This window comes from Eschrichtius robustus, chromosome 13, assembly GCF_028021215.1.
Source record: "Eschrichtius robustus isolate mEscRob2 chromosome 13, mEscRob2.pri, whole genome shotgun sequence".
Classification (NCBI taxonomy): domain Eukaryota; kingdom Metazoa; phylum Chordata; class Mammalia; order Artiodactyla; family Eschrichtiidae; genus Eschrichtius; species Eschrichtius robustus.
This window is the reverse complement of record NC_090836.1, coordinates 106,413,552-106,440,764: the sequence shown is the minus strand read 5'-3', so window position 1 is coordinate 106,440,764 and position 27,213 is coordinate 106,413,552. Positions and strand designations below refer to the sequence as shown.

The following is a 27,213-nucleotide window of genomic DNA, read 5'->3' as shown; positions in this document are numbered from 1 at the left end:
GTTGTGCTCCAGGCGTTGGGCTGCTCCCTGGGGCTGCCAAGGGGGGCGGGCAGTGCACTCACCTGCCTGTGAGTGGTAGTGTTTGGGTCCTGCCCACCCTGAGTGGCCCAGAGCGACCACGGTCAGGCCATGGGGACCGCACTTGTGTACCACGAGGACATGACAGCTGCCCGGCTGCTCTGGGACGAGTAAGTGGGACCTGGCAGAGGCAGAGACGGGGGATGAGGAGGGGCTCTGCTCTGGACTCTGAGCTCTCTGTCCATTCAGCCCCGAGTGCGAGATCGAGTGCCCGGAGCGCCTGACCACAGCCCTGGAGCGCCTGCAGCAGCGTGGCCTGGAGCAAAGGTGTCTGCGGCTGGCAGCCCGGGAGGCCTCGGAGGCGGAACTGGGCCTGGTGCACAGGTCAGACTTGGGGCGGGCCTCCTGCCCCTGAAGCCGCGGTCCAGGACCTGGGCCTGCCCCAGCCTGCTGGTGCCTGGCAAACAAGCCTCCCCCCAAAGCCTCAGTTTCACCGTTGGATGGGTGGGTGAGGGAGCAATGAGGGGGGCGGTCCCACTGAGGGTCCAGGCCCTGTTTCTCCTCCACCTGCTCCTCCAGGTGACCCTGCCTTGCCTGCCTGCCCCTTTGCAGCCCGGAGTATGTGGCCCTGTTGCAGGGGACCCAGGCCTTGGGCACCGGGGAGCTCCAGACCCTGTCTGGACAGTACGATGCTGTCTACTTCCACCCGGTGCGTGCCCTGGGGACACACCCACCCACACAGTCACACATCCGGGTACTCGTGCCTGTTCACGGGCAATGTTCCCGTGTGCCAGTGCCCTGCTGGCTGCTGCTGCGGGCACCCGGGACTGGCCTGGCCAGTTCTGCTCAGTGCTTGGTGCCCTGCAGCCTGGCACAGGACTTGGTAGAGCCTGTGAGGGGTAGTGGGCAGGGGGCTTACCTGCACCCCTGCCCTGGCAGAGTACCTTCCACTGTGCCCGGCTGGCCGCGGGGGCGGCGCTGCAGCTGGTGGATGCAGTGCTGGCGGGAGCTGTGCGCAACGGGCTCGCCCTGGTGAGGTGAGAGCTGCCCCCTCCCCTGGCCGCCCCGACCTGTGGGTGGCCCTGTGAGGACACAGGATGACCCTGACATGCCCCACACCCCACTCCCACCCCCAGGCCTCCTGGGCACCATAGCCAGAGGGCTGCCGCCAATGGATTCTGCGTGTTCAACAACGTGGCCATAGCAGCCAAACATGCCCAGCGGCAGCACGGGCTGCACAGGTTTGTGCCAGTCTGGCTGCAGGGTGAGGCCCAGGCCAGAGGGGAAGGCTGTGGAGGGGGCCTTTGAGGGACCCTACCCAGCTCCTTCCCATCCTGGGCCTGGCTCCTGGCCTGGAGGTGGGAGGCCCTGCCCTCAGTGACCCCAGAGCTGTCTGTCCCCAGGATCCTCATCGTTGACTGGGATGTCCACCATGGCCAGGGCATCCAGTATATCTTTGAGGATGACCCCAGGTAAGCTGGGGGTGGGGACAAGACCCTCCCCTGCGACCCTACTTTTCAGGACGAGCACAGCTCGGCCTGGGAAAGTCTGAGGGAGCAGACGTGGCTGTGTGCTCGGTGGGGTGGGGTTAGGCTTCTGCAAGGAGCCCTGGGGCTGAGGGGCCTGCCCTCTGGCCCCGGCTGACTGTCGCAGTGTCCTTTATTTCTCCTGGCACCGCTATGAGCACGGGCGCTTCTGGCCCTATCTCCGAGAGTCAGATGCAGACGCAGTTGGGCAGGGCCCGGGCCTTGGCTTCACTGTCAACCTGCCCTGGAACCAGGTGCTTGCCCCTCACCCCGGGCCCCCCACCCAGAGCCCCTCCCCCAGCCCACATTCCCCCCTCCCCCGAGTGCAAGCCCAGGGCGTCGTGCCAGGATCACCCCCAGAGCCCAGGCCCCAGGGGTGAGGACCCTGCCGTCCTCCCTGGCAGGGCCAGCACTGATGCCCCTTGGCCACAGGTCGGGATGGGAAATGCTGACTACGTGGCCGCCTTCCTGCATGTGCTGCTGCCCGTGGCCTTTGAGGTGACCGTGTGGGGGGTGGAGGCGGTCTCAGTGGCAGGGGGTGGGGGCGATGCGGTGCCCAGAGTGGAACAGAGCCCCTGGGGTGAGGAGGATCTCTCTGGAGGGGCCTCCCCTCCGCCTCAGCTCCAGCTTCTTTTCTGCCTCTCCCCACCGGGCCCTGCCTGCAGTTCAACCCTGAGCTGGTCCTAGTCTCCGCGGGATTTGACTCAGCCATCGGGGATCCCGAGGTGAGGGCCTGGCCTGGCTGGGGAGGGCTTCTGGAGTCCTGGGGCCAGGTCCTCATCACACCTGGCTCTGGTTGCAGGGGCAGATGCAGGCCACGCCAGAGTGCTTTGCCCACCTCACGCAGCTGCTGCAGATGCTGGCTGGTGGCCGGGTCTGCGCTGTGCTGGAGGTGATTGTGGCGAGCTGGGAGGGTGCGTGGGCCGGAGGCTGAGAGGTGGTTGGAGGGGTCCTGCCTCGTGGGGCAGGGCGTCCTGCCTGGGACCCTGACACCCCTGCCCTTCGTGTCTCTGCCCCCTCCTCATCCCAGGGTGGCTACCACCTGGAGTCACTCTCGCAGTCCGTGTGCATGATGGTGCAAGCGCTGCTGGGCGACCCTGCCCCGCCCCTGTCGGGGCCCATGGTGCCGCATGCCAGGTGCGAGGGGCAGGATGGAGGAGGGTGGGAAGGGCCAGGGGTGGGAGGCCCGGCCTCACTGATCCTGCTTCTCCTCGCAGCGCCCTGGAGTCCATCCAGAGTGTCCGGGTAGCCCAGGCCCCTCACTGGATGAGCCTGCAGCAGCAAGGTCAGCGTGGCCTGGGTCGGGATGGTGCCTCAAGCTCTCGGGATGGTGCCTCAGGCTCTCATGCAGTGGCTGTGACACTGAATCACCCCCTAGGTGTGGCCCCTGTACTGAGTCCCAGCCCCCGCTCCCCAGAGGGGAGGCCCTCGCCTCTGCTGCTGCCTGGGGGGCCCGAATTCAAGGCAGCAGCGACCCAGGACGTGGCTGCCCTGAGCTCCCTCCTGGACCAGCTGCGCCTCAATCCCACGCCCCCTGTACGCACAGCTGTTGCCTTGACTGCGCCAGATGCTGCCCTGGCCCTGCCCTCTGATGTCCTCTGTGAGGAGAGGTCAGCCCCACAGGAGGAGACGCAGGCCTGGGCCAGGTGGGCAGGGTGGGCCTGGGGAGAAGGCCAGGACCATGTCTGCACGTGTGCCTGTGTGACTCATCTGTGGTCTGTGTGTCATTTTGTGTCCTCGTGTCCTTCTGGTTTGTCCACCACAGGCCACATGAGGCCCTGGCCCAGGACAGGGCCCTCACTGCACTCGGGAAGGTCCTGTACCTCTTGGACAGGATCCTGGATGGGCAGGTAGGGGCACTGGGGAGGGGCTGGGGGGTGGCCATGGAGTCAGGGGCAGGGCCCAGGACCTGCCTGCGACAGGTGGCCTGTCTAGGGGAGGTCTGGGTGGTACAGAACCATGTGGACATGAGCATTGCCTTGTGCCTTGTGCCCAGGACCCTTCCCAAAACAGCCCCCAGGGACAGGGTTCAGGAACACCCACCTCAGTTCCCTCAACGAAATGCTCTTTGGTAGACAAGTGAAGGGGATGATTTATAGTTTTATGCATCTTATTTTCGGAAATGGAGCAATTTGACCTCAGAGTGCACAGGTGACAGCCATGTAGACACGAGCCAAAAGAAGGGACAGATGGGTCTGTTTATGTGGTTTGGGAGTTACCCTCTACACCTGTTATCCACTCCACAGGTGAGCAGTGGCATTGCAGTCACCCCAGCCTCTGCTGCAGCTGCCACCCTGGATGTTGCCATTCGGTGTGGCCTGTCCCACGGAGCCCAGAGGTAAGCCTCACATGGCTGGTCTGAGGCTACGAGGCAGGGCCCATGGGCACCCCCTGCCCTGGCTGGCCACGTGGCAATGGCTCTGGGAATGGGCTCCAGGCGGGGTGAGTGCAGCTTATCCAGGAGCCAACTCTTCCTCCAGGCTGCTTTGTCTGGCTGTGGGACAGCTGGATCGGCCCCCAGATCTCACGGATGATGGGTATGACTCTCAGGTCATGTGTATGTCCGGTTCTGCAAGTAGGTGGGTGGGCACATCACCCTGGATCCCCAGGGGTGACAGGTGGGTGGGGCGTCCCGCAGCTGGAGTTTGGCAGAAGGGCCCCTGGGAGCAATGCCAGGAGGGTCTCCAGCACAGAGGGTCAGCGGTCTTAGCATCCCTGCCCCCTGAGCTGTCCTTCTTCTGTCCGGGCTCTGGACAGTGGGCGGCATCTCACACACAAGCTCATGTATCCATATGCTTGCTCTCCCCTGGAAGGAGGAATCTATGGCTGAATATTGGGGGCAAGGAGGCAGCTGCCCTGTCCATGTTCCACGTCTCTGTGCCACTGCCAGGGGTGAGTGGTGGTGTCACAGGGCAGGGCAGCTGCTGCTCACTGGCATCGGCATGAGGGCCAGACCCCTGGCCTTCACCTGCCCTTCCTGGGGGGACTGTGGGTGTGTCTGCCCACCTGAGATTGGGAAGTGGGGTGGCCTGAGCCAGCTGGAGGGGTGTTCCCTGGATGAGGGGTTGGGCTATGCTGCTGTCCCTCCCATAGACGACTGGAGGGTTTCTGAGCTGTGTCCTGGCCCTGGTGCTGCCCCTGGCCTACAGCTTCCAGCCTGACCTGGTGCTGGTGGCGCTGGGGCCCGCCCATGGCCTGCGGGACCCCCAAGCTGCACTCCTGGCTGCGCTGCTTCGGGGCCCAGCAGGGGGCCGAGTCTTGGTCCTTGTGGATGAGGTGAGTTGGGCGGGGTGGACCTGCTGTGGGGTGGGAGGTGAGGAGAAACCAGCAACTCACTGCTTCCACCTCTGCTGCTGACTCAGGAATCCACACCCCAGCTTGCGGTGGTCCTGGCCAGGGTGTTGCATGGAGAGGCAGCCCCTAGCCTGGGTCCCTTCTCCATGGCCTCCCCAGAGGAAGTGCAGGCCCTGATGCAGCTGAGAGGGCAGCTGGAGCCACGGTGGAAGATGCTGCAGGTGGCCAGTGAGGCTGGGGGGCCAGGCTCAGGCTGAATGCTTGGGGCCTTGGGCGACAGCTGCCTTAGAGCTCTGTGGCGGGACGGGCTCACGTCCTGGGGAGTGGGGTGCTGCCCTGAACCAGCTCATAGCCGCGTCAAGCAGTTGTGCACCTCTTCCCAGCTCCTCCTTGAGTGCTGTGACCTGGTAGCTTGAAATCGGCCAGGGTGGGAGTATTTACACCCCGGAAAAGACACCACCAACTAGTCCCCCAAGAGCCTATTGTTAACCATTCACCAGCACACTTCTGCGCGAGGCCTCTTTCTTGAGGGCTAGGCTACGGGGCTGCCCGGGACACTGGTTCAGGGGCCCTGTATCCCCCGCCCCAGCGCAGACTCCCCCCTCCGGCGACCCGCCTCTGCACGGATGGCCCCTCCCTCGCTCCCTCCCCGCCCAATCAGTAAACGTCGGTTAAGCGAAAGTCTGACTCCGTCTCCCTTATTGAGCCCGATTTAGTTAACTCAGTTGATTACGGCCCCAGTGTCCCCACCCGTGGGAACGAGGCTCCAGGCCGGAAGTGCCCTTGGTAGGCGGCCTCCAGGCTCCGCCCCCTCCGCGCGGGCCGCCCGCCTCCCGGGTGACGCAGTTCCGGTGCGCTTGCTCCGGCTGTGTAGCCGGTCGCGTGGTGGTGACGCGGTGTCAGGAGCTGGGGCCGCGCGCTGTCCCCAGAGTGAGGGGACCCGGCGGGCAAGCGGGCGCGTGGGCCTGGCCCACGCTCCGTCCTCGGCGGTGCCTCTGCCGGCTGTCCCCTCTCCGGGGCCCCGAGAAGGCGAGCCAGGCCGCGCTCGAGGGCCCGGCGTGAGGAGGGAGCATGGCCAGCGTCCCCCAGCTGGTGGACGACCTGTGCGAGGCCCTCCTGCCGGCCGCGAAGGCTCACTATGGCCAGCGCCGCGGGAGCCGCAAGAAGGCCAAGCAGAGCCTCAAGAGGGTGGCCTACAACGTTCTGTTCACGAGCCTCTTTCAAGATGAGACCCGCAAGCTGCAGCCCGGCCTCCCGAGACTCCCGGTGAAAAACAGGATCCTCATGCTGTCCTTCGACTTGCGAGTGAGCGGCCTGGGTGCCGAGGCCGACCGCCTGGAGGAGTTGGTGGAGGAGCTGGAGGCCGCGCATCGCCGGCCGCTGGCGGAGCTGGGATCCGTGCTGGACCTGCTGGTGCGGCTGGCGGGCAGCGGGCCCCCGCGCATGCTGCGGCGCCGGCGGGACTTCTTCTTGCACAGCCGGCCCGTCGGGAGAGACGTTCCCTACGGCGGCTACGACTGCGCCGACCTGAGCGGGTTGGAGGCGGACGTGCGGTCGCTCATCTCCGGAGAGGAGTATTTCTGTCGGGACCTGGTCCGGAAGACGCTGCAGGTGATGGAGGCGGCGCCGGGCACCGGCCTGCCCGCCGTCGGGCTCTTCTCGTATGGCGACCCCTGCGGGGACAGGTTTGAGAGGGACACCCGTGTCTCGCTCTTCGGAGCCCTGGTGCACAGCCGCACGGCCGACCTGGACGTCCGCCTGGACCTGCCCCCGGTGCCGGACAGCGCAGACCTCTCCGGACTGGCCATCAAGGTAGAGTGTTTGCTTCCTGCCTCCGGCTCCCCGGGCTTGGGAAGGGCCTCGTTTGACCTTCCTTCCATCGGGGCAAAGGGAGGACAGCTGGAGTCCGGGGCACTGGCGGCTGAGCCGTGGGGCGGGGCTGCTGGTGCGGACCCCCACCCCACCTCCCTCCCGCGCAGCCCCCGGCCACGTGCCGCTTTCCTCTTGTATTTAGTGTTCAGTCACTTCTGTTCTCGAGTTGACGTTTAAATTCAAGTTCATGAAAATGAAATAAATCCGGTTCTTGCCTGCGTTTCAAGTGTTCACTAGCCGTAGGTGGCAAAAAACATTTGTCCGTGCTGTTCGTGCAGTGTTATATGCTTTTTTCCCGGTAAGGTGGGATTTTTCCGTTATTAAGTAAATTGTCGTTTGCCTTTGCATTTTGCGGCTTTGCTGAAAGGGTGCTCTGTCATCGTTCAGTTATTCCCTTACTGTGAGGCACTTAGATTGTTTTCAATCATAATGCTATAGCAAACATCTTGGCGGACGTGAGTTTTTCTGTGTCTATATGATTTTTTTATGCTGGGTTCCCCAAAATGGGATTTCCAGATCAGAGACATCTTGTGAAAAATGTCATTGTAAGTTATTTTGAGGCTCGTGAGCCTCAACAAGCCTGTGTTGTGTGAAATTGAGAATTGGTAATGAATTAGTTTAATTCCTTAAGTGATTCCCTAGGGGTGAAAACATGGTGTACTACTTATGTGCTTCAGAAAAATAGAAGAAGCGTTCTGTCGGGTCTTTCCCATAGAGTAAATGGAAGCGTCCCTGGAACTGTCATCCCACTCGGGTGAAATCTAGACACCACGTCCAGGTGAAATGTCCTTTTCCCTTGGCCTCCAGGTCCCTTCGAGCGTGGATCAGTCGGAAGATGAAGGGTTCCAATCAGCATCCAATCTGACTCCTGATTCCCAGTCTGAGCCGGGCGTGACTCCAGACATTGACCTGTGGGACGCTGTACTCACCTACGAGGCCAGCAAGCGGAGGTGCTGGGAGCAAGTTGGATGGTTCGTGAGCTTTGCCTTAAAATGCACAGTGCCCTCCCCCCTCTCCTGGCCTTTACTCGGAGAGCCCAGGTGGTTGGGATTCGGAACTTGGAAGTTTCAGTCAAGCTGTGTACAAGTTGTCTGCACCCTAGGGGTTGAGAGAAGTGCAGGGGGAAAGGGCTCTTGGGTCTATGGAGGTTGCCACTGAACCAGTAACTTCTGCACATCACACTTTGCAGTCCGAGTGGTCAGTTGGCAACTGAGTTACATCCTGGCCACGGTGGCTCCCAGTCAGAGGTGTCTGAGGGCGGCCTGGCAGGCTGTGTGGTCAGTGCCGGGCATGGGGTGCTGACGAGGGAACGTTCTTCACATCTAGAACGACTGAGGGTGGTCCTCTCTGGTGAGAAGTTCGGTCATCGCAGTGTTTCCCTGATTGGTGCTCTTCCCGTCCACGGCCTCTGCACACAGGACCTCTCAGTCTGTAGTGTGCTGGTATCTCGCAACCTCCCAGAGCGGGGGTAGAGGACACATTTCCCAAATGTTTGGTCATGGGATACTCTTGTTGCATCTCATCTGTGGCATTTCTGTGGGATGCCAGTTTGGGGAGCACTGAGTGAGAGAGGTGGGGTTCACAGGGAGCCGAGTGTCTTCTGGTGCAGCCTCGGCTCCTGCAGGGTCTCCCAAGGAGGAGCACGCACGGGATGCTGTGTGGGCCCTGCTCCTGCTGGGGTAGCTTTCCTGGCGTGGTCATCTTCCCCCACGTGGATTCCTCCAGGCAGGGCCAGCTTCCTGCTTCCCCAAGCACCGTCGGTTTTGGTGGTTGTCTTGTCTTTGAGAGGCTTCTCTGCCCTGTGACTTCCTGTTAAGTCTTCACCCTGTCTTGTGTGTACAAAGCAAATCTAATCACTCCGCTGTTTGCTCACCCCTCACAAGTCTAAACACTGGCCATCAAGCAGCTACTACTTTCTTTTGTAAATCTTCGCTAGCGCTATTTCATTTAGCAGTTCCCACTTTTCTAGGCTCAGTTTTGCAGGTCACTGTTCAGGAGACATGGTTGCTCAGCTGGTCAACATCCTCGTCCCTTTTTCTGAATGTGCTTAATCTCCTCAGTGTCCCCCGAAAGCAGAACTGACCCCACAGCTCCAGCGTGAGGAGTACCTCGCGGTGTCCCTTCCAGGAAGACGGCAGCCAGCGCGTTGGCCTGTGCCCCGCGCTCCCGCAGGAGACGCCCGCCCGCCTCGCGGCTGGGCACGGCCTGAGCTCACTCCCCCCAGGCTCTTCCACTGCCTGCTCCATCATAACCTGGTGCCCCAACCCCTGAGGCCTGTCACTCAGGTTCATTTGGAGAATCTTGGGAACTCGTTGCAGTGAAATCCCAGCCGCCTGCTGGTTTCCTGCCGGGGGCTCTGACGAGCGGGCAGTGGAGGCTCCCTGCCCACCTGCAGCCCCTGGATTGTGAACTCTGCCCTCGCCTTGAGAACCCCCAGAGGGCCCCCGCCCCTGTGCTTCAGCCTGTGAGCCAGCGTCGGTCTCCCTGCTGCCAGGAGTCCTCTGCGTCTGTCGCCCTTTCTGGGGAAGTGGTTTCATTGATGTTAAAGGCCAGGTTCTCTGTGGGGACAGGTGTGAGTTTGTTTTCCTTCACGGACTCTCCTCCCTCAGCTCTGAGCCACCGAAAGGCTCGTGTGGCCACAGTGGTCGCGAGTTGACCCTGGAAGAGTGGGCAGGAGCCTAGCACTCAAGTGCGCGGTGGGATGGCGCCCGCAGCACATGCACCCCCCCCCCCGGGGACCCCCTGGAGGGCCGTTCGGAAGGACCCTGGAGCTCCGAGTCTCCTCCTTTCCTCGAGCTCTTCCTGCCCCGAGGGAGTGTGGGCTGGTGTCGTGGCCCGGCTGGGCCCCACCTGCTGATCGGGGCACTCAGGACTGGCCTGCCCGCTTCTCCTGCCCACTCAGCTGTCCTCCACTCGGCCAGCACCACTTTCCAGGGATGGAGATCAGAGGTGCGCCGCCACTCCCCCTGCCACGCCTCACGGCCTCCCCATCTGGACTGTGGACCGCCGGCCCCTGCCCTCGCCCTCCCCACACTGAGCCCCCAGCACCTGGCCCCTTTCTCTTCCTGTCTCTGGGCTTTCACACAGGCCGCTCCCTCCGCCAGGGGCGCTGCTCCAGCGTGGCCTTGCTCCCAGGGCCTTCCCACCGGGACCGTGTCCTGGGCGGTGAGTCGCGCCTCCTCGTAGCTTGTGTCTGCGCACCTGCACCTGCCCCGTGAGGACAGGACTGGGCTCGTCCTGCTCTGGCCGCTGCTCTCAGACACTTGCTCGATGAGGGAAGGAGCGCATTATGGTGCAGTGTTCGTTAAAAAGCATTTTTGGTTTTAACAAGTTCTGAGATTTTTCCTGGGCTCCTTTTATTAAGAAATTACTTTTTCCAGTGGATTTTAAAAAACGATTCTTTCATACTTTCAGTAGGGATTGATGGTTTCCAAAGGAATGTTTAAGAAGTGATACTGTCTTTTTGGCCTTTTTTGAACAGTGTGACTGGGCTGGGCAGACACTGGTAGTTCCTGAACTTCCTACAGGACCCCCATAGGCAAAGACCTCAGGGGTGGACGTGTGCCCAGAGCCACGCTCTGTGAGACCCAGCCCCCCTGATTTCTCCTGGAATTGCAGGAGACTTTTTGCTCTGTACGTTCTATGTGCTCTTCTGGGGGGAGGGTGATAAAATGCCCATAACATAAAATTTAACATCTTAACCCTTTTTAAGTGTACGGTTCAGTGGCATTAAGGACATTCATGTGGTGTGACCATCACCACCATCCGTCTCCAGAACTTTTTCATCCTCCCAAACTGAGACTCTGTCCCCATTACACACTCACTCCCCCTCCCCCAGCCTCTGGCCCCCACGCTTCTCCTTTCTGTCTCTGTGGTGTGACTACTTCAGGGACCCCACAGGAGCGGGGTCACTCAGTACTTGTTCTCTCGTGACTGGCTTGTATCACTTAGCATCACGCCCTCAGCGTTCCTCCATGTTGTAGTATCTGACACGTTGTGTCAGAATTTCCTTTCTTTTTAAGGCTGGATAACAGTTCCCTCGTGTGGACGGATCACGTCTTTATCCACTCCTCTGGCGATGGACACGTGCGCTGTTGTTAATGTTCTGCTCCGAGCTTGGGTGTTGTTTCCCACGTAGAGGCCATGGCGAGCGAGTGGTCAGCCGGAGGACCGCCGTGTGCCCGGAGGCGCTGGGCGGTGCGGGCATTTGCTGCTGCTTCTGGACCCTTTCTGCGCGGTGCTGTCTGACTGCCTGCCGCACGCTGCTGGGGGGCTGGGGCCGTGGGGAGTCACACCTGGTCTTAGACGTTTTATGCTCTTGAACCGCTGTTTGTCCCGCCTTCTGTTCACGTCCGCTCGCTGCCCCCCTCTGTCCCGCACAGCCCGCCTGGCCACCGAGAGGAGCCCTACCTCACCGAGGCCGGAAGGGCCGCCTTCGACAGGTCCTGCCGGCTCTGCCAAGCGGGGCTGCAGGTGCTGGGCGGGGGCCTCCTGCAGGCCCCGCAGCCCGTCCTGGTGAAGGAGTGCGAGCTGGTGAAGGACGCGCTCAACATCCTGATTGGGGTCGTGTCCGCCACGTTTTCCCTCTGCCAGGTAAGGACACGCTCACACGCGACACACCTGGGCGCTGGGGGACGGGGGGGCAGCGGCCACAGAGTCCAGGGTGGCGTGTGGTCGGGAAGCCGACTTGGCCTCTTGCCTGGTGATCGTCTTCTCGTTTCAGTTCTAAAAAGTATTAATTTATTAACATCCTTTTAAGAACTGAATAAAAGATGTTTCTTGCCATCAGTGAAAGAAGAGAAATGTACCCGTTTCCGCAGATCCTCGAGAAGTGCCGGGGTTGGGGGGCCCTCTGAGCCTTCCCTGTCGCTCTCTCCTGGCCGCGGGGGGCCTGGCTCAGCTGGGCAGTCGTTGCACTTTATCCAGCCTTTGCCTCTTGCTGGGTGTTTACTGAACAAAAGATATGTTTACGAGAATGAAGCCTTTTGTATGTGTTGTTCTGCAACTGCTTCTTTTGTCCTGTGCCCGGTCTCTGTCTTCAGTGTACTTCCCAGGGCTGTTCTCAGGTGGAGCGTGTGCTAGAAGCACATCCTGGGCTTGGCTCAGACACGCTCCAGCCGGCTCCAGGCGGTCCCGGTGCTGGTGTGGGTGCTGGTGCTGGCGCTGGGGTGCCCTCTGGGACGCTGTTCCAGACTCCGTGTTCATGGCCTCATAGTGTTCTGTTGTGTGAATGGTCCTTCTCTATGGAGTGGAATCAATCCTCTCTACCCTTTTTAAATTGTGGTAAAACAGACGTAACTTAAAATTTACCGTCTTACCCACTATTAAGTGTACTATTCAGTAGCGTTAATTACATTCACTATGTTGTGTAATCATCCCACTATTTCCAAAATTTTTCATCTTCCCAAACTGAAACTCTGTCCTCGTTAAACACTGACTCCCCATTTCCCCCTCCCCCAGCCCATGGCACCCACCTTTCTACTTCCTGTCTCTCTGATTTTCCTCATATGAATGGAATCATACAGTGTTTGTCCTTTTGTGTCTGACTTATTTCATTCAGCATAATGTTCTCAAAGTTCATTCATGTTGTAACCAGTGTCAGAATTTCCTTCCTTTTTTAAGGCTGAAAAGTATTCCATGCATATATAGACCACATTTTGCTATCCATTAATCAAGTTGATGGACACTTGTGTGGATTTCACCTTTTGGCTATTGTGAATAGTGCTGTGTGAACATGGGTGCACAAGAATCTGTTTGAGTCCCGGCTTTTAGTTCATTTGGATATATTCCTAGGAGTGGAATTGCTGGGTCATACAGTAATTCTATGTTTAACTTGCTGAGGAACCAACAGATTATTTTCCACCATGGCTGCACCCTTTTACACTCGCTCCAGCAGTGTCCTGGGGTTCCAGTTTTTCTGCATCCTTACCAATACTTGTTATCCCCCCACCCCTTTTTTGGTAAATAATAGCCATCCCAGTGGGTGTGAAGTGGTATCTCATTGTAGTTTAGATTTGCATTTCCATCATGACTAATGATGCTGAGCGTTTATTTTTTTTAAGATTTTTTTCCCTTTTTGTTTTTAATTAATTAATTAATTAAGTCTTGGCTGCGTTGGGTCTTCGTTGCTGTGCGCAGGCCTTCTCTAGTTGCGGCGAGCGGGGCTACTCTTCGTTGCGATGCACGGGTTTCTCGTTGCGGTGGCTTCTTTTGTTGTGGAGCATGGGCTCTAGGCGCACGGGCTTCAGTAGTTGTGGCACACAGACTCAGTAGTTGTGGCGCACGGGCTTCTTTGCTCTGTGGCCTGTGGGATCTTCCTGGACCAGGGCTCCAACCCATGTCCCCTGCATTGGCAGGCGGATTCTTAACCACTGCCCCACCAGGGAAGTCCTGAGCAATTTTTCACGGGTATATCTTTTTTGAAGAAATGTTTATTCTAGTCCTTTGCCTTTTTTTTTTTTGGGGGGGTGGTTTAGAGAACGGAAATGTATTTTCCCATAGTTTTGGATGCTGGAGGTACAAGGTTAAGGTGCTTGCAGAATTAGTTTCTCCTGAGGCCTTTCTCCTTGGCTTTCAGACAGTTGCCTTCTTACTGTGTTCTCACATGTCCTTTGCCCATTTTTGAATTGGGCCGTTGAGTTGTAGGAGTTCTACATACATTCTGGATATTAATCCCTTATCAGATATATGATTTGCAAATATTTTCTCCCATTCTGTAGGTTGTTTTTTCACTCTTTTGATAGTATCCTTTGAAGTACAGAAGTTTTTAATTTTGATGAAGTTCAGTTTATTTATTTTCTTTCTTTCGTTGCCTGTACCTTTGGTGTCATATTTAAGAAATCACCAAATTCAACGTCTCTATGTTTCCTTCCAAGAGTTTATTGTTTTAGCTTTTAAGTTTAGATATTTGATCTATTTTGAGTTAATTTTGTATATGGTGCAGGGGGAGGGCCCAACTCAAATCTTTTGCACGTGGATGTTCTGTTTACTGAGCACCATTTGTTGAAAAGACTGTTCTTTCCCCATTGTATGGTCTTGATATCCTTATGCATTAATTGACCATATATGTGAGTGTTTATTTTTGGACTGTGTTCTGTTCCACTGGTCTTCATGTCTGTCCTAATGTCAGTACTACACTGTTTTGTTTTTTTGGGGTGCCGTGCCGCGCAGCTTGTGGGATCTCAGTTCCCTGACCAGGGATTGAACCCGGCCCATGGCAGTGAAAGTGCCGAGTCCTAACCACTAAGGTAGCAGGGAACTCCCCAAGTTGTACACTGTTTTGATTACTGTAACTTTGTAGGAAGTTTTGACCTTGGGAGGTGTGAGTTTTTTTTAAGATTGTTGTGGTTATTCAGGGTCCCTTGCAATACCACTATGAATTTTAAGATGGTTTTTCCTATTTCTGGTAAAAACACCATTGGGATATTGATAGGGATTGCATTGAATCCATAGATCGATTTGGGTGTATTATTATTATTATTATTTTTTGGCCACACCGCACAGCATGTGGGATCTTAGTTCCCTGACCAGGGATTGAACCCGTGCCCCCTGCAGTGGAAGTGCTGAGTCTTAACCACTGGACAGCCAGGGAATTCCCTGGGTGTATTATTATCCTAACATTATTAGACATTCCAGTCCATGAACATCGGATGTCTTCGCATTTATTTAGGTCTTTAATTTCTTTCAGCAATGTTTTCTAGTTTTCACTGTAACAAGTCTTTTGCCTTCTCAGTTAAATTTATCTCTTAAGTATTTTATTCTTATATTACATTTGTAAATGGAATTGTTTTCTTAGTTTCCTTTTTTTGGATTGTTCGTTGCAAGTGTATAGAAATACAACTGATTTTTGTATGTTGATTTCATATCCTGGAACTTTGCTGAATTCGTTTATTAGTTCTAACAGGTGTTTTGTAGATTCTTTAGTGTTTTCTGTGTATAAGATCATGTCATCTGCAGACAGATAATTTTCTTCTTCCTTTCCAATATGGATATTAAATTTTCTTCTTCTTACCTAATTGCTCTGGCTGGGACTTCCAGTATTATGTTGAACAGAAGTGGTGAAACAGGCATCCTTGCCTTGTTCCTTATCCTAGGGGAAAAGCTTTCAGTCTTTCACCACTGAGTGTCATGGGAGTTGTGGGTTTTTCACACGTGACCTTTATCCTGTTGAGAAAGTTCCATTCTTTTCCTAGTTTACTGAGTGTTCTTATCATGAAAAAGTATTGAGTTTTGTCAGTTTTTTTTGCATCAGCTGAGATGATCATATATAATTTTTTCCTTCGTTCTATTAATGTGGTGTATTACATTGATTTTTTAAAAATAAATTTATTCATTTATTTATTTTTGGCTACCTTGGGTCTTCATTGCTGTGTGTGGGCTTTCTCTAGCTGTGGAAAGCCGGGGGCTACTCTTCATTGCGGTGCGCGTGCTTCTCATTGCAGTGGCTTCTCTTGCTGCGGAGCATGGGCTCTAGGCACGCAGGCTTCAGTAGTTGTGACATGCGGGCTCAGTAGTTGTGGCTCGCGGGCTCTAGAGTGCAGGCTCAGTAGTTATGGCGCATGGGCTTAATTGCTCTGCAGCATGTGGGATCTTCCCGGACCAGGGATCAAACCTGTGTCCCCTGCATTGGCAGGGGGATTCTTAACCACTGCACCACTAGGGAAGTCCCTACGTTGATTTTTGTATGTTGAACTACCCTTGCATTCCTGAGATAAAACCCACGTGGTCATGGTGTATGATCCTTTAACATGCTGATAGATTCAGTTTGTTAATGTTTTATCAAGGATTTTTGCACCTGTGTTCATAAGGGATGTTGGCCTGTAGTCTTTTCCTTGTAATGTCTTTATCTTGCTTTGGCATCAGGGCAATACTGGCCTCTTAGAATTAGGAAGTGTTCCCTCCTCTTTAATTTTTGGAAGAGTTTAAGAATAACTGGTGGTAGTTCTTTAATTGTTTGGTAGGATTTACCAGTGAAGCCATATGGTGTTGGACTTTTCATTTTTGGGTTTTTGTTGATTTTATTTTCTTTAAATTATAAAATTCACATGACGTTAACAGTTACCATCTTAACTTGTTGGGAGGTGTTGTGCTGGTCCCAGCCTATTTTTTTTCTTCAATCAATCAATCAATCAATTAATTAATTTAAGGCCGCGTTGGGTCTTCGTTGCTGTGTGCAGGCTTCCTCTAGTTGTGGCGATCGGGGGCTACTCTTCGTTGTGGTGCGTGGGCTTCTTACTGCGGTGGCTTCTCTCGTTGCGGAGCACGGTATTTGTGGTGCGCAGGCTCAGTAGCTCCACAGCACGTGGGATCTTCCCGGACCAGAGCTCGACGCGTGTCCCCTGCACTGGCAGGCTGATTCTTAACCACTGCACCACCAGGGAAGCCCCTCTATTCCCTTTTTTATTGTTTCTCTTCTTCTGTTAGCTTTGGGTTTCATCTGCTCTTTGTCTGCTTCATTAAGGTGTACGGTGTGGGTATTTATTTGAGACCGCCTTCTTGTTAATGCAGGTACCTGCAGCTGTACGTTTTCCTGTTCACACTGCTTTCACTGCATCCCACGAGTTTGGTTGCAGTCAGCCCTCTCTTAGGTCGTTTCCGTGCTCTGCGGTTGTCAGCCATATTGTGGGGAGCATGCCATGGCAGATATTTGTGTGCCTTTTCCATTATTTCCTTGGGACAGGTGCCTGGGAGTTAAATTGCCAGATCTAACGGCAAGCACTTTCTTACAGCCTCAGCCCCAAGCAGGTGTTTGTGTGCCCTCCTCAGGTAGCTTGGAAGGCCTTCTGCCTCCTGCGCCCTCTCCTGTGTGTGTCTGGGTCGGGGCACCTGGTCTTGGGGGCGCTGTGGGCAGCGCTGTGGTTGGGTGCAGGGCTGGAATGGGATGCAGCACCACGTGGGGCTCTGGATACCCGGCCCCAGCGACCTCCCCTCTGTCCTGTGCAGCCAGCTCCGGCCTTCACGGTGAAGCAGGGCGTCCACGTCTCAGGAGCGTCCCCCGAGAGCGTCAGCGGCCTCCTCTCGGAGGTGGCCGAGTGCGGGACCCACTACGCGCGCCTGAGCCACTTCTCTCTGCAGCCTGTGCTGGACGCCTCGTGCAGCGAGGGCCTCGTGTTCCAGGTACGGCCCCGCCTCACGCTGCTGCAGGCGTGCCTGAGAGCCGTCCGCAGGTCCCGCACCAGGGCCTCTGAGCACAAACAGTGTTCTCCTCGGTGACGTCCAAAACCCGTCAGTTACCCGTCAGGAGTGGGGTGGCCGGCGATTACGCCTTACCTGGCCCGTCACTTCACTGGAAGCCTGGGGCAGACGTGTTGGGGCACGAGAGAGTGTGAGGCAGGTGTGGCCAGTGCTGGGGGCCCCGGGGGCAGGCCAGGGGGTGTGTGGGGGGCCCATGCTGCCTGTTCCCCACTGGGTCCCTGGCGTGGGGCTGAACCAGGTCCTCTTGAAAGCCTTGTCTTTGGCCCATTCGCGGGCCACAGCCCCCAGGACAGCGGGGGCAGCTGCGTGGGAGGGGCATCCAGACTGAGAGAAGGGCGCGGGCACCGCGGCCGGGTTGCCGGGGTGACGTGATGAGGCTCAGGTTCTAGGACGGGTCCCACGGGGCTGGGAGGGCGGAAGGAAACCAAGACAGGACTGCTGTGTCGGCTCTCTGGGGTGTGAGGGCGGGACGGCCGTCTCCTTGCTGGTGGGTGCCTGACATTTGTTCTGGAGTGTTCCACGCAGACCTCCTGGAACGGCGTGAGCTGAGCTGGGGCCGTGCTGCTGTGGTGCTGCCCAGGACACGTGTGTCCTCGAGACCCCAGTGATCTGAGCAGCCAGAGACCCTCTGAGGGCTGGCGTCTGTGCGCAGAGCCCAGCTGCTTGGGATCCGCAGGGTCCGATTTCCCGGTGCAGCTGGCCCTGGCTGCGGGGACAGGATTTGCAGTGGCCTCGGGCTCCCGGTCAGGCTGGGTGTCTGCACGTGACCCACAGATGCCCGTTCCTTGGAGCACGGAGCCCCAGGGCTGGGGGTGGAAGCCCTGCCTTTTGCCTGCACCGGCTCGCGCTCCGGTTCTGAGCTTGGTGGCAGTGCCCCAGCGCCCGGCTGCCCTCCTCCCAGCCCCCTGCCCCCTGCCCCCTGCCCCGCAGGCCTTCACCAGCGGCCTGAGGAGGTACCTGCAGTACTACCGGGCTTGTGTGCTCTCCACCCCGCCCACCCTGAGCCTCCTCACCATCGGCTTTCTCTTCAAGAAACTGGGCCGGCAGCTCAGGTGAGCCTCAGCACGGCAGCCTGGTAGCTGGACAGGGGCAGGTGTGGGGCTTGCTGGGTGGTGGGCAGCCATGAAAACAGCCCTCCTGGCGGGCGTCTGGACAGCCCCTTGACCCAGCTGAGTTCACGAGGTGCTGGGTGCTGTCTGTTGGCAGCCCACCACGCGGGCCCTGCCCAGGATCGGGGGCTCCTGCCTGACAGGCACACAGGGTGCCTACAGACAGACCCGGCCCCTGGCACCCAGGAGCCAGTTAGTAAACGCCAGGCCGAGGCCCGCTGGCAGGTGCCACCTGGAGAAGGCAGAGTGGGGGGCTGGGGCGGGCTGAGGGGTTCAGTGGGAGAGGAGTTCTTGCAGGCAGAGGGGAAAGAGTGTGGAGGTCCCGGGGCTGGAGATGGGAGCCTGGGGGCGTCTGGAGGGTGCTGTCGGGGGCCGCGCTGCTGTGTGGAGCACGGCCTGAAGCGGGGTGTCGGGGGCGAGGGCCCCGAGGGGGACTTGGCAGCCATCCAGGGCAGAGGAGGTGGCAGCCTGGGGGAGGCGGGAGAGTGGCAGGTTTGGGGAAGGGTGGTGGACTCAGGGGAATTCAGTCTTGGCCAGACCTGGGAAGGAGGTGGAGATGCGTGGGGTGCCCTGGGAGGGGCCCGGCAGGAGGCTCACACCTGAGGTCCTTGAGGTGCAGGTGGTTTTAAAGCCAGACCATCTGGACAGGCAGAGGAGGGCCTGGGACGTGTTCTGCTCACCTGGTCTCACCGGCCTGTGTGTCCAGGTACCTGGCTGAGCTCTGCGGTGTCGGCACTGGACTCCTGGGCGCTGGGGGCAGAGCGCCCGGGGCTGCGTTCCCCACTGTGAGTCTGGGTTCCTGCTGGGTGTGGGCCTGGCCGGTGCCAGGGGACGGGCAGGGCTCCCCGCCTGCTGCCTGTGCCGTGTGCGCTGAGCCCTCGCCTTGCCGCCCGCAGGGGGTGAGGCTGCTCTCCTACCTGTACCAGGAGGCCCTGGATAACTGCAGCAACGAACACTACCCGGTCCTGCTGTCCCTGCTGAAGACCAGCTGCGAGCCCTACACGCGGTGGGGGCCGCACGGGCTCGGGGTGCCTGCTCGGCGCGGGGATCAGAGATCGGGGCGGCGCGGGGAGGGCGGGATGGGGGGTTCGGACTGTGGGCTCCGGGGCGCAGCTCTCTACCCCCGTGGGTGCCACCCGCCTCACCACTGGCCCACCCGCCCTGGCAGGTTCATCCACGACTGGGTGTACAGTGGGGTCTTCAGAGACGTTTACGGCGAGTTCATGATCCAGGTGAACCATGAGTACTTGGGCTTCAGAGGTAGGTGGTGGCCGGCTGCCGGCTGGGACCCCACACCCTCAGGCGGGTCAGGGCCGTGGTGGGACGCAGACCCGGCTGTCCCGTCCCGCACGTAGATAAGTTTTACTGGACCCACGGCTACGTGCTCATCTCCAAAGAGGTGGAGGACTGCGTCCCCGTGTTCCTGAGGCACGTTGCCCACGACGTGTACGTCTGCGGGAAGACCATCAACCTGCTGAAGCTCTGCTGCCCCCGGGTGAGGAGGGGCTGGCGCGCGCCACCTGCAGCACGCTGCCCGCCTGTCGCCTGCCAGCCCCGGCCCCCTGAGGCCTGGCCATCTGTCCTGAGCTCTGGGTCAGCTGTGTTGGACCAGGGGTCGTGGTGACCTCTCCCTCAGTTTCCCTTGAGAGTTTCACGAGCTCAGCTTCAGTTGAGTTTCTGGGCACTTGTTCACAGACGGGAGGAGAGCTGAGGGCATTTCAGAGGCCAAGGAGGCAGTGGGCTCCTCCCCCCGCCCTCCGCATTAGAAGCTGCCCCGGCAGGACAGGGGTGGGCTGCGTCGCCAGGAAGGTGGACCCAGGGAGTCGTGGGCAGGGGTCACAGGGCTTGGCTGTGCTCCATGCGGCTGAGGCTCTGTGGAAGATGGCCAGGTGGCAGTGGTCACCTGGTGGGGTGTGGACCGGCAGCCTCTGCCTGGAGGCGCTGTCTGATGTCTGAGCAGGCTGGCCAGGTGTGTGGACCTGGGGGTTCCTGGCAGTGGAAGCGCCGGGTGCAGGCCGGATCAGGGGGCAGCAGCCAGCAGCTGGCTGAGTGCAGGGCTGAGACCAGACTGGAGCGGCCAGGACAGGCTCAGGGCTGGGTGGGAGCGGCCCATGCAGGGGAGGAGACCCATATTGGTGAGCCCCCAGGAGCAGCCTAGAGGTTGGCTGCGGGGAGGTGGGGCTCTGGGGAGGGCGGGACTACATGGTGGGCTGGGCCCTGGGGAGAGGGCTGGCGGCTGGGGCAGTCCCGTCTGAGCTGACCTTAGGAAGTGCGTGTGGGTGTGTCCGGCTCTTGGCGGCTTCTTCTGAAGTGTTACTTGTGGGAGCCAGACCTGGCTTCTGCCACAGGGCAGCCTTGGCCTGGGCGGAAGCCCACCCAGCCTGTGACGTCCCGGAGCCGTGGAGGATGTCAGTGAGGAGTGCAGCGTCTCCGGGGAAGCAGGCTGTCCGCGTGGGTCGCCAGAAACGGAGGCAGAGAGGGGTGTGGGTCTGAGTGCCTCTGGGCTCATGGCAGGTCCTCCCTCGGCAGCATTACCTCTGCTGCTCCGATGTCCCCGTCCCTCGCATCTCGGTGATATTCTCCCTCGAGGAGCTGAAGGACATCGAGAAGGACTGTGCCATCTACGTGGGCCGGATGGAGAGGGTGGCGCGCCACAGCTCCATCAGCAAGGAGGAGAAGGTGAGGGGGCACCTTGGGCCACGGGCCTGGCCTTGCGCCTCCCGCTCCTCTCTCCTCCCAGGGTGGGCTGGACAGTGGGCTCCCCTCCTGCTCAGGAGGGGCAGGGGTACTGGGGCCCAAGCTGTGCGCCTCCTGTGGACTGGGGAGGGGTTTGATGGAAAGTCCTTCCTGGCCTGGCACCTGGTGGGCAGCGGGGAGATGTGGGCCGGGCAGACCCTAGAGAACAAGTGGTGGGGTGGCGGGGAGCGCTGGAGGTGCAGGAGGCTGTATACCCCACTGGAGCGCCCTGGCCTGGCCCTCCGTCCCTGCAGGGAAGCCCGTCCCCTTCAGGGTGGGCATACAGGCCTGGGGCCTTGGCCCCAGATTGCTCTGGGAGAGTGTGTCGACTGCCTGGGAACCAGCCTCACCACTGTGTGGGGCGGGCACCGTGCCCCCGGAGCCCACCCGGGGTCTGAGCGGACCCCTCTCCCAGGCCGTCCCAGGGGCACGGGAGGGAGGATTAGATGCATCAATCACTGGTGGTCTTTTTCAGGAATTACGAATGGAAATTGCAAAACAAGAATTAATTGTCCAGGCCCGGGAAGCTGCGTCCAGGGTCCTGAGCGCGCTCAGCGGTGCGTGTGGCTCGGGTCCCCCTCTGTGTCGGGGGGCTGCCTGCTGGGGCTGCTCATAACGTGCCCCTTACTCTCTCGTCGCAGATCGGCAGCTGTCTGAGCGGATGGCCTTGGATGCCCAGAAGCGAGAGCAGTTTCAGAGGCTGAAGGAGCAGTTTGTGAAGGACCGGGAGGTGAGTGGGGTTGGCCTAGGGGTGGCACAGGCTCGGGAAGTCGGCCTCACCACTGGGGCCGCCGGGGGGTGTTGTGCAGCGCCGCCGGGTGGCCAGGCAGGAGGAGCTGGATGATGACTTCAGCTACGCCCGCGAGCTCCGGGACCGGCAGAGGAGGCTGAAGGCCCTGGAGGAGCAGCTGGAGAGGAAGGCCAGGTAGGCGGCCGCGGGCGCAGTGGCCACTCCGGGTCGGCCTCCCTGGGACGAGGGCACTGCGGGGACACCGTGGCTCATTTGATCTCTGTGATGGCCCTTTACCTTTTATTTTGAAACCTTTCAGGTGTACGTTCAGGTTGGAAGAGTAGTGGTCTGAACTCAGAATGTCTTCTTGCGGTCGGTTTGTGTGGATTGGGATTCAGGATCAGTCCACACACTGTGTTCCTGTCGCCTCTCTGTCTCTTTGTTTCTTTTAAGTTAAACAGCTCCTGTTCTTCTAATTTATTCTTAAACCTGTTAGCAGCTTGACAGAGAGACAGGAATTTCTCCAGCACAGTACCTGAGAGTCTGTCTCTTGCTGTGCCGTCAGCTTGTCCCGCCCTCCCCTGCATTTCCCATAAGCTGGCAGCAGAGCTGGCATCTCGAAGGGGGGCCCTTTGTGGGAGGGGCTGTCCCTTCCTACTCATCGTCTCGGGGTCTCAGTTGTCCTGACCTTGGGGACGGTTTATGGAGCTGTGACGGAGCCAGCAAGTGATGAGTGCACGTGCCTCCGTGCTGTCTTGTGTGTACACACGTGTGTGTGTGTGCATGTGAGTAGATGTTATTCACCTGTTTACACGGGGAGGAAACTAGGTGTAGAGGCCGTGTCCCTGGCCTGTGGCAACCGAATTAAAAATGGCCGGTCCAGGTTTGAAACCAGTTTCCTGATGGCGAGAGGATCAAAATCGTTGGGTGTTGACATGCCAGGCCAGCTTTGAATTAAGCAAATAAAATGTTTACACTGCACCCTGTGTACCCTTTTGCATTAACAATCAGTTCTCTGGGGTTTGCTTCAGCGGAACGGGAAGTTGCCTTTTATGCGGCTGAGGAAGTGAGGCCTTACCTCCTAGAGGGCCTGGGCAGCCCCCGGCCCCTCGCCAGTCCCTCTGCCCCAGGCTGTGCAGGCGCTCATTCTGGTGTTCACTCAGCAGAGTGAATTCACTGGGCCTGCCCGCTGGGGGCTCCTCGTCTGGGGGCCAGAAAGACCTGCCCAGCGAGGCCCCTGCAGGTGTTGCGGCAGCAGCTGCCTGGCCGGGGAAGGCGCTGGGCGTGTGGCCTGCCCATCGGGGGCCTCTGCCACGGAGAGCATCCAGCCCACGGGGCACTGGCTGGACGGTGGGGTGCCCGTGGTGACCGGTCCCCTGTCGGTGGCTCCAGGCAGGCGCTGGTGGATCGTTACAGCCAGCTGTCCGCAGAGGCAGCTCGGCGGGAGCGGAAGGCGCTGTGGACGGTCCGGAGGCACAGATTGGCCGGCGCTCGGCTTCGGTTTCTCTTGGAAGATCAGAGACGCGTTCAGGTAGCGCTGCCGTTCACCCGGGAGCTCTTCCCCGGCCCCCCGGGGCCTCAGAAGCCCCTGAGGTCGCACACAGACCTTCCTGTGTGCCCGCTGGAGGAGGATGAGTAAGGCTCTCATCACGTGCTCAGAAGGGTCGTGACCGGGAGAGGCCGTGCTGCCCTCAGACGACACAGGTGGTGCCGGGCGCCAGCTGGGCTGCGAGCCAAGTGCCGCGTGAGCCCCGCCGCATCGCGGTGCCCGACAGGCACGGGCCGTGGGGCTGTGGCTTCCACCCCCACGGCTGCCGCCGCACATCCTGCTGGTTGAATTTCAGGAGCTGCTGGAAGACATGGCTGAGGGGAAGCCCCTGGAGCCGCTGGCCGTCCTCCCGGGTGCCCGCTCCCAGGTGAGTGCCCGCTCCCGGGCGAGGGGCCGGGGCAGGATCCAGGACATGTAGGGTGGGGCTCGGAGCTGGCTGCCCCGTGCCTGGCCTGTGTCCCCACTGCCCCCCTAGCGTGGGTTTTGGTGCTGGTTGCAGAACTGAACTTGGGGGACAGAGCCAGATAATGGGAGGGATCAACGCGCACTTGTGTTGCAGGCTTCCTTTCTGGGCCCTGAGCTTCCAGACGGAGGCGGCAGCTGCGATTCTGGGTGTGAGGAGCAGCACGAGGCTGCCCGGGACGGCCCCGACAGGCAGAGCGTGCTGACGCTGCAGCCCCTCGAGTCTCCAGCAGCGGGGGCCTGCGGCTCAGGGCCAGGCGCAGGCCCGCCCTCAGAGCAGGCGGAGGAGCCGGGGCCGTTCTCTGTGGGCCTCAGCATCCAAGACTTCCTGCCCGCGGCCCAGGGGGCTGAGCAGCCTGTGCTCACCAGCGTGGCCCCCGTCCTGGACAAGGCGCTGCAGACCATCGGCTCGGACCTGCCTCCCCTGGCTCCGTCCGCAGTAGCGGACACGGGGCCCTCCGGGCCACAGGAGTACGATTTCAGAACCATCCTGAGGCCGGCTGTGGCCGCCCCAGCTTCCCCAGGGGCCCTCCAGACTGCAGGAGGCAGCTTGGGCAGTGAGGGGCAGCAGCTGCGGGAGGACACTCACGTGCAGCCGGGCACGTGTGTCCCAGATGGGCGGGTGGCTCTGCCTCACGCGCACCCCCCCCAGCACCCCTCCCGCCAGGAGGAGAGCAGCCAGGCCACGGGGCAGCTCTGTGGGCAAGTGGCAGAGCCTGGTGTTCCCACAGAGGGTTATGCTTCTGGAATGGCTCTCTCCCGGCCACGGTGGAACGTCCACGGACACGTGTCTGATGCCAGCATCAGGGTGGGGGAGAACGTGTGGGATGTGGCCCCCTCCCGGCCACGGTGGAACGTCCACGGACACGTGTCTGATGCCAGCATCAGGGTGGGGGAGAACGTGTGGGATGTGGCCCCCTCCCGGCCACGGTGGAACGTCCACGGACACGTGTCTGATGCCAGCATCAGGGTGGGGGAGAACGTGTGGGATGTGGCCCCCTCCCGGCCACGGTGGAATGTCCACGGACACGTGTCTCAGTCCAGTGTGATGCTGGGGGTGCTCTCAGGGGAAGCCGAGCCCAACGTGCCTGGGCCCCCCTGGGCGCCCCCTGACCATGGGTCCCAGTCAGGCCTCAGCTTGGGAGCCCAGAGCCCTGCCCGGGAACAGGAGCCACGGCTGCCTGCAGAGATGGCCTCAGGCGGCTCCGGTGCGCAAGTGGCTGGACCTGGCTCTGGCCGTGGGGAGGAGAGCGGCCTGCAGGTCTTGCTGTCTGCGGAGGCTGCACCCGCTGCTCTGGAAGATGGTATCCCTGAGGAGCCAGGTCAGTGGGGCCCCCAGGGCTGTCCTGTGACGGGGGGGTGTCTGTGAGCCCAGGGGGGCGGGGGGAGGGCGGGTGAGAAGCTGGCTGCCCTGGGGACTTGGTGGGGCGCTGCCGTGCGGCAGGTGCTGGGCCCTGATGCCCCCTCCTACCCCGTTTGTTTCGCTCAGGCCCGGGGGCGAGTGGGGACTCCCAGGATCTCTCTCCAAGTGGCCCTCCGAGCTCACAGGTCAGGGCAGACGTGGTCAGGGGTTGGGGATCGGGAGTCGGGGGAGCGTGTGCTGCTGGTGGGCCCGCTGCCCCCACCTGGCCTGTCGTGGGCAGTGAGGGCTCCGTCCTGGGACTGGGTAGCACGTGGGGGATTCCCCCCGCCCCGTCCATCCTCTTCCACACGAGGGGAACAGGCGGGTTCCTTGAGGCTGGGTTGTCTCAGGAGGGCATGGACAGCCGGAGCAGCCCAGGCCCTGGCGAGGAGGCGGCCCAGCGCTGGGACAGGGAGCAGGCCTACTTGGCGGGCCTGGCGGGGCAGTATTGCCTGGAGCAGTACCCGGACAGCTACGAGGCCATGTGTGAGTGGGCTGGCCGTGGTGGGAGGGAGCCTGGCCGGCGTGTCCCTGGTGCGGGACCGTGGTCCGTGTCACCCCTGCAGCAGAGCCTCCCGTCGCCCGCCTCCTGCACCACGGGCTTCCCCGAGCTTTCGCCCTCCCCGAGGACCCCGGGGCCCAGTCAGACGCGGACGAGAGCGCGGTGCAGCTGAGCGAGCTGCTGCCACTGCCCGTGCTCATGAAGCACTCCATCACGGCCCCGCTGGCTGCCCAGTGAGTGCCCGCCCGGCCCGCCCCGCCCGGCCCTCCTGCCCGGCCCTCCCTGCCTTGCCGGCCAGTGACGCCAGGCCCCTCCTGCCAGCGTCTCCCTGGTGAACAAGGCCGCGGTTGACTACTTCTTCGTGGAGCTGCACCTCGGGGCGCACTTCGAGGCGCTGCGGCACTTCCTGCTGATGGAGGACGGGGAGTTTGCGCAGTCCCTCAGCGACCTGCTCTTTGAGAAGGTGAGCCCCGGGTGGGGCGAGCACAGGTGGGGCTGCACAGGTGGGGCTGCGGGAGGGGGTCCGGAGGCCTCGGGACACCTTGGGACACCCGTGCCCTGCTGCAGCTCGGGGCGGGACAGACGCCTGGGGAGCTCCTCAGCCCACTGGTGCTCAACTCCGTGCTGAGCAAGGCCCTGCAGTACAGCCTGCACGGCGACACCCCGCACGCCGCCAACCTCTCCTTCGCCCTCAAGTTCCTGCCCGAGACGTTTGCCCCCAATGCCCCGGACGTGCTGAGCTGCCTGGAGCTCAGGTACAAGGTGAGTAGGGCCCCCTTGTGCAGATGGGCGGGGGACGGTCCCGGGACGCAGGGCGTGCTAAGTCGGCTTCCCTGGCAGGTTGACTGGCCCCTCAACATCGTGGTCACCGAGGGCTGCTTGAGTAGGTACAGCGGCATTTTCTCCTTCCTGTTGCAGTTGAAGCTCATGATGTGGACACTCAAGGATGTCTGCTTCCACCTCAAGCGCACAGGTGAGCCTCGCAGGGCCCCGGTGTCCCCTCAGCCCGTGGCTGTAGCTCAACACCCCCTCCACCCCATCCCCCCCGCAGCACGGGCGAGCCACGCGGCCGGCTCGGTGCAGTTCCGCCAGCTGCAGCTGTTCAAGCACGAGATGCAGCACTTTGTGAAGGTCATCCAGGGCTACATCGCCAACCAGATCCTGCATGTCACCTGGTGTGAGTTTCAGGCCAGGCTGGCCTCGGTGGGCGACCTAGAGGAGATCCAGCGTGCCCATGCCGAGTACCTGCACAAGGCTGTCTTCAGGTGAGGCGCGGGGCCGGGGCCGTGTCCCCCGGGTCGGGCGCGCTCACCACAGCCCCCGCCTCGCTCCCCCAGGGGCCTGCTGACAGAGAAGGCGGCGCCCGTCATGAACATCATCCACAGCATCTTCAGCCTGGTCCTCAAGTTCCGCAGCCAGCTCATCTCCCAGCCCTGGGGCCCGGCCAGCGGCCCCCGCGGCCCCGAGCACCCCAGCTTCGCCCTCATGCAGCAGTCCTACAGCACCTTCAAGTACTACTCCCACTTCCTCTTCAAAGGTGACCCCTCCCCTGGGCCGGGCAGGGGCAGGTGGGGCGGGGGCGGGGCTGAGCTGCTCACGGACCCCCCTCCCTCCAGTGGTGAGCAAGCTGGTGAACCGCGGCTACCAGCCCCACCTGGAGGACTTCCTGCTACGCATCAACTTCAACAACTACTACCAGGACGCCTGAGGCCTGTGTGGCGTGGCGGGTGCCTGGGCTGGAATAAAGGTGCTGCCCACCCCACTCGTGCCTCTCTCTACCGGGCGGGGGCGGGGGCGGGGGCAGAACAAACACATGGAG

At 60.3% G+C, this 27,213-nt stretch overlaps 2 protein-coding genes across 12 annotated transcripts; both read left to right on the top strand.

Annotated features, from left to right (window-relative positions):
- On the top strand, positions 1-5,519 carry HDAC10 (histone deacetylase 10). Of its 6 annotated transcripts, none has more exons than XR_011076072.1 (19): positions 1-188; positions 268-402; positions 631-727; positions 958-1,055; positions 1,155-1,259; positions 1,422-1,490; positions 1,672-1,798; positions 1,977-2,042; positions 2,210-2,269; positions 2,347-2,436; positions 2,575-2,681; positions 2,762-2,829; positions 2,923-3,190; positions 3,310-3,394; positions 3,791-3,882; positions 4,025-4,081; positions 4,358-4,436; positions 4,694-4,820; positions 4,907-4,928. XR_011076072.1 is itself a non-coding variant. In XM_068561858.1 (19 exons), exons 1-19 carry the CDS (start codon positions 130-132, stop codon positions 5,093-5,095), a joined length of 1,998 nt encoding a protein of 665 aa, XP_068417959.1. In that variant the 5' UTR covers positions 1-129; the 3' UTR covers positions 5,096-5,519. The 6 variants fall into 6 exon arrangements, 5 of the variants coding, with proteins under 5 accessions (XP_068417959.1, XP_068417958.1, XP_068417962.1 ...); XM_068561858.1 differs by having other exon boundaries at positions 2,923-3,154; positions 4,638-4,820; positions 4,907-5,519; XM_068561857.1 differs by having other exon boundaries at positions 4,638-4,820; positions 4,907-5,519.
- Positions 5,520-5,612: 93 nt separating this feature from the next.
- On the top strand, positions 5,613-27,156 carry TUBGCP6 (tubulin gamma complex component 6). 6 transcript variants are annotated; one of them, XM_068561855.1, is made up of 25 exons: positions 5,613-6,650; positions 7,518-7,681; positions 11,093-11,303; positions 16,653-16,826; positions 17,835-17,956; positions 18,720-18,798; positions 18,910-19,019; positions 19,182-19,273; positions 19,369-19,508; positions 20,543-20,692; positions 21,225-21,306; positions 21,391-21,479; positions 21,559-21,674; positions 22,872-23,010; positions 23,324-23,395; positions 23,588-24,812; positions 24,980-25,038; positions 25,243-25,378; positions 25,459-25,627; positions 25,716-25,857; positions 25,962-26,156; positions 26,235-26,367; positions 26,446-26,659; positions 26,732-26,931; positions 27,011-27,156. In XM_068561855.1, exons 1-25 carry the CDS (start codon positions 5,910-5,912, stop codon positions 27,100-27,102), a joined length of 5,046 nt encoding a protein of 1,681 aa, XP_068417956.1. In that variant the 5' UTR covers positions 5,613-5,909; the 3' UTR covers positions 27,103-27,156. The 6 variants fall into 6 exon arrangements, 5 of the variants coding, with proteins under 5 accessions (XP_068417956.1, XP_068417955.1, XP_068417954.1 ...); XM_068561854.1 differs by having other exon boundaries at positions 20,528-20,692; positions 26,313-26,367; XM_068561853.1 differs by having other exon boundaries at positions 20,528-20,692.
- The last annotated feature ends 57 nt before the right edge of the window (positions 27,157-27,213 follow it).

Bases quoted from the DNA above. Each gene is read 5' to 3' on its own strand.
- TUBGCP6 (XM_068561851.1), top strand. From the start codon at position 5,910: ATGGCCAGCGTCCCCCAGCTGGTGGACGACCTGTGCGAGGCCCTCCTG. The intron at 19,020-19,181 runs GTGGGGGCCGCA...CCGCCCTGGCAG, and splicing joins AGCTGCGAGCCCTACACGCG to GTTCATCCACGACTGGGTGT. The intron at 25,858-25,961 runs GTGAGCCCCGGG...GCCCTGCTGCAG, and splicing joins GCGACCTGCTCTTTGAGAAG to CTCGGGGCGGGACAGACGCC.
- HDAC10 (XM_068561857.1), top strand. From the start codon at position 130: ATGGGGACCGCACTTGTGTACCACGAGGACATGACAGCTGCCCGGCTG. The intron at 1,260-1,421 runs GTTTGTGCCAGT...GTCTGTCCCCAG, and splicing joins CGGCAGCACGGGCTGCACAG to GATCCTCATCGTTGACTGGG. The intron at 4,821-4,906 runs GTGAGTTGGGCG...CTGCTGACTCAG, and splicing joins TCTTGGTCCTTGTGGATGAG to GAATCCACACCCCAGCTTGC.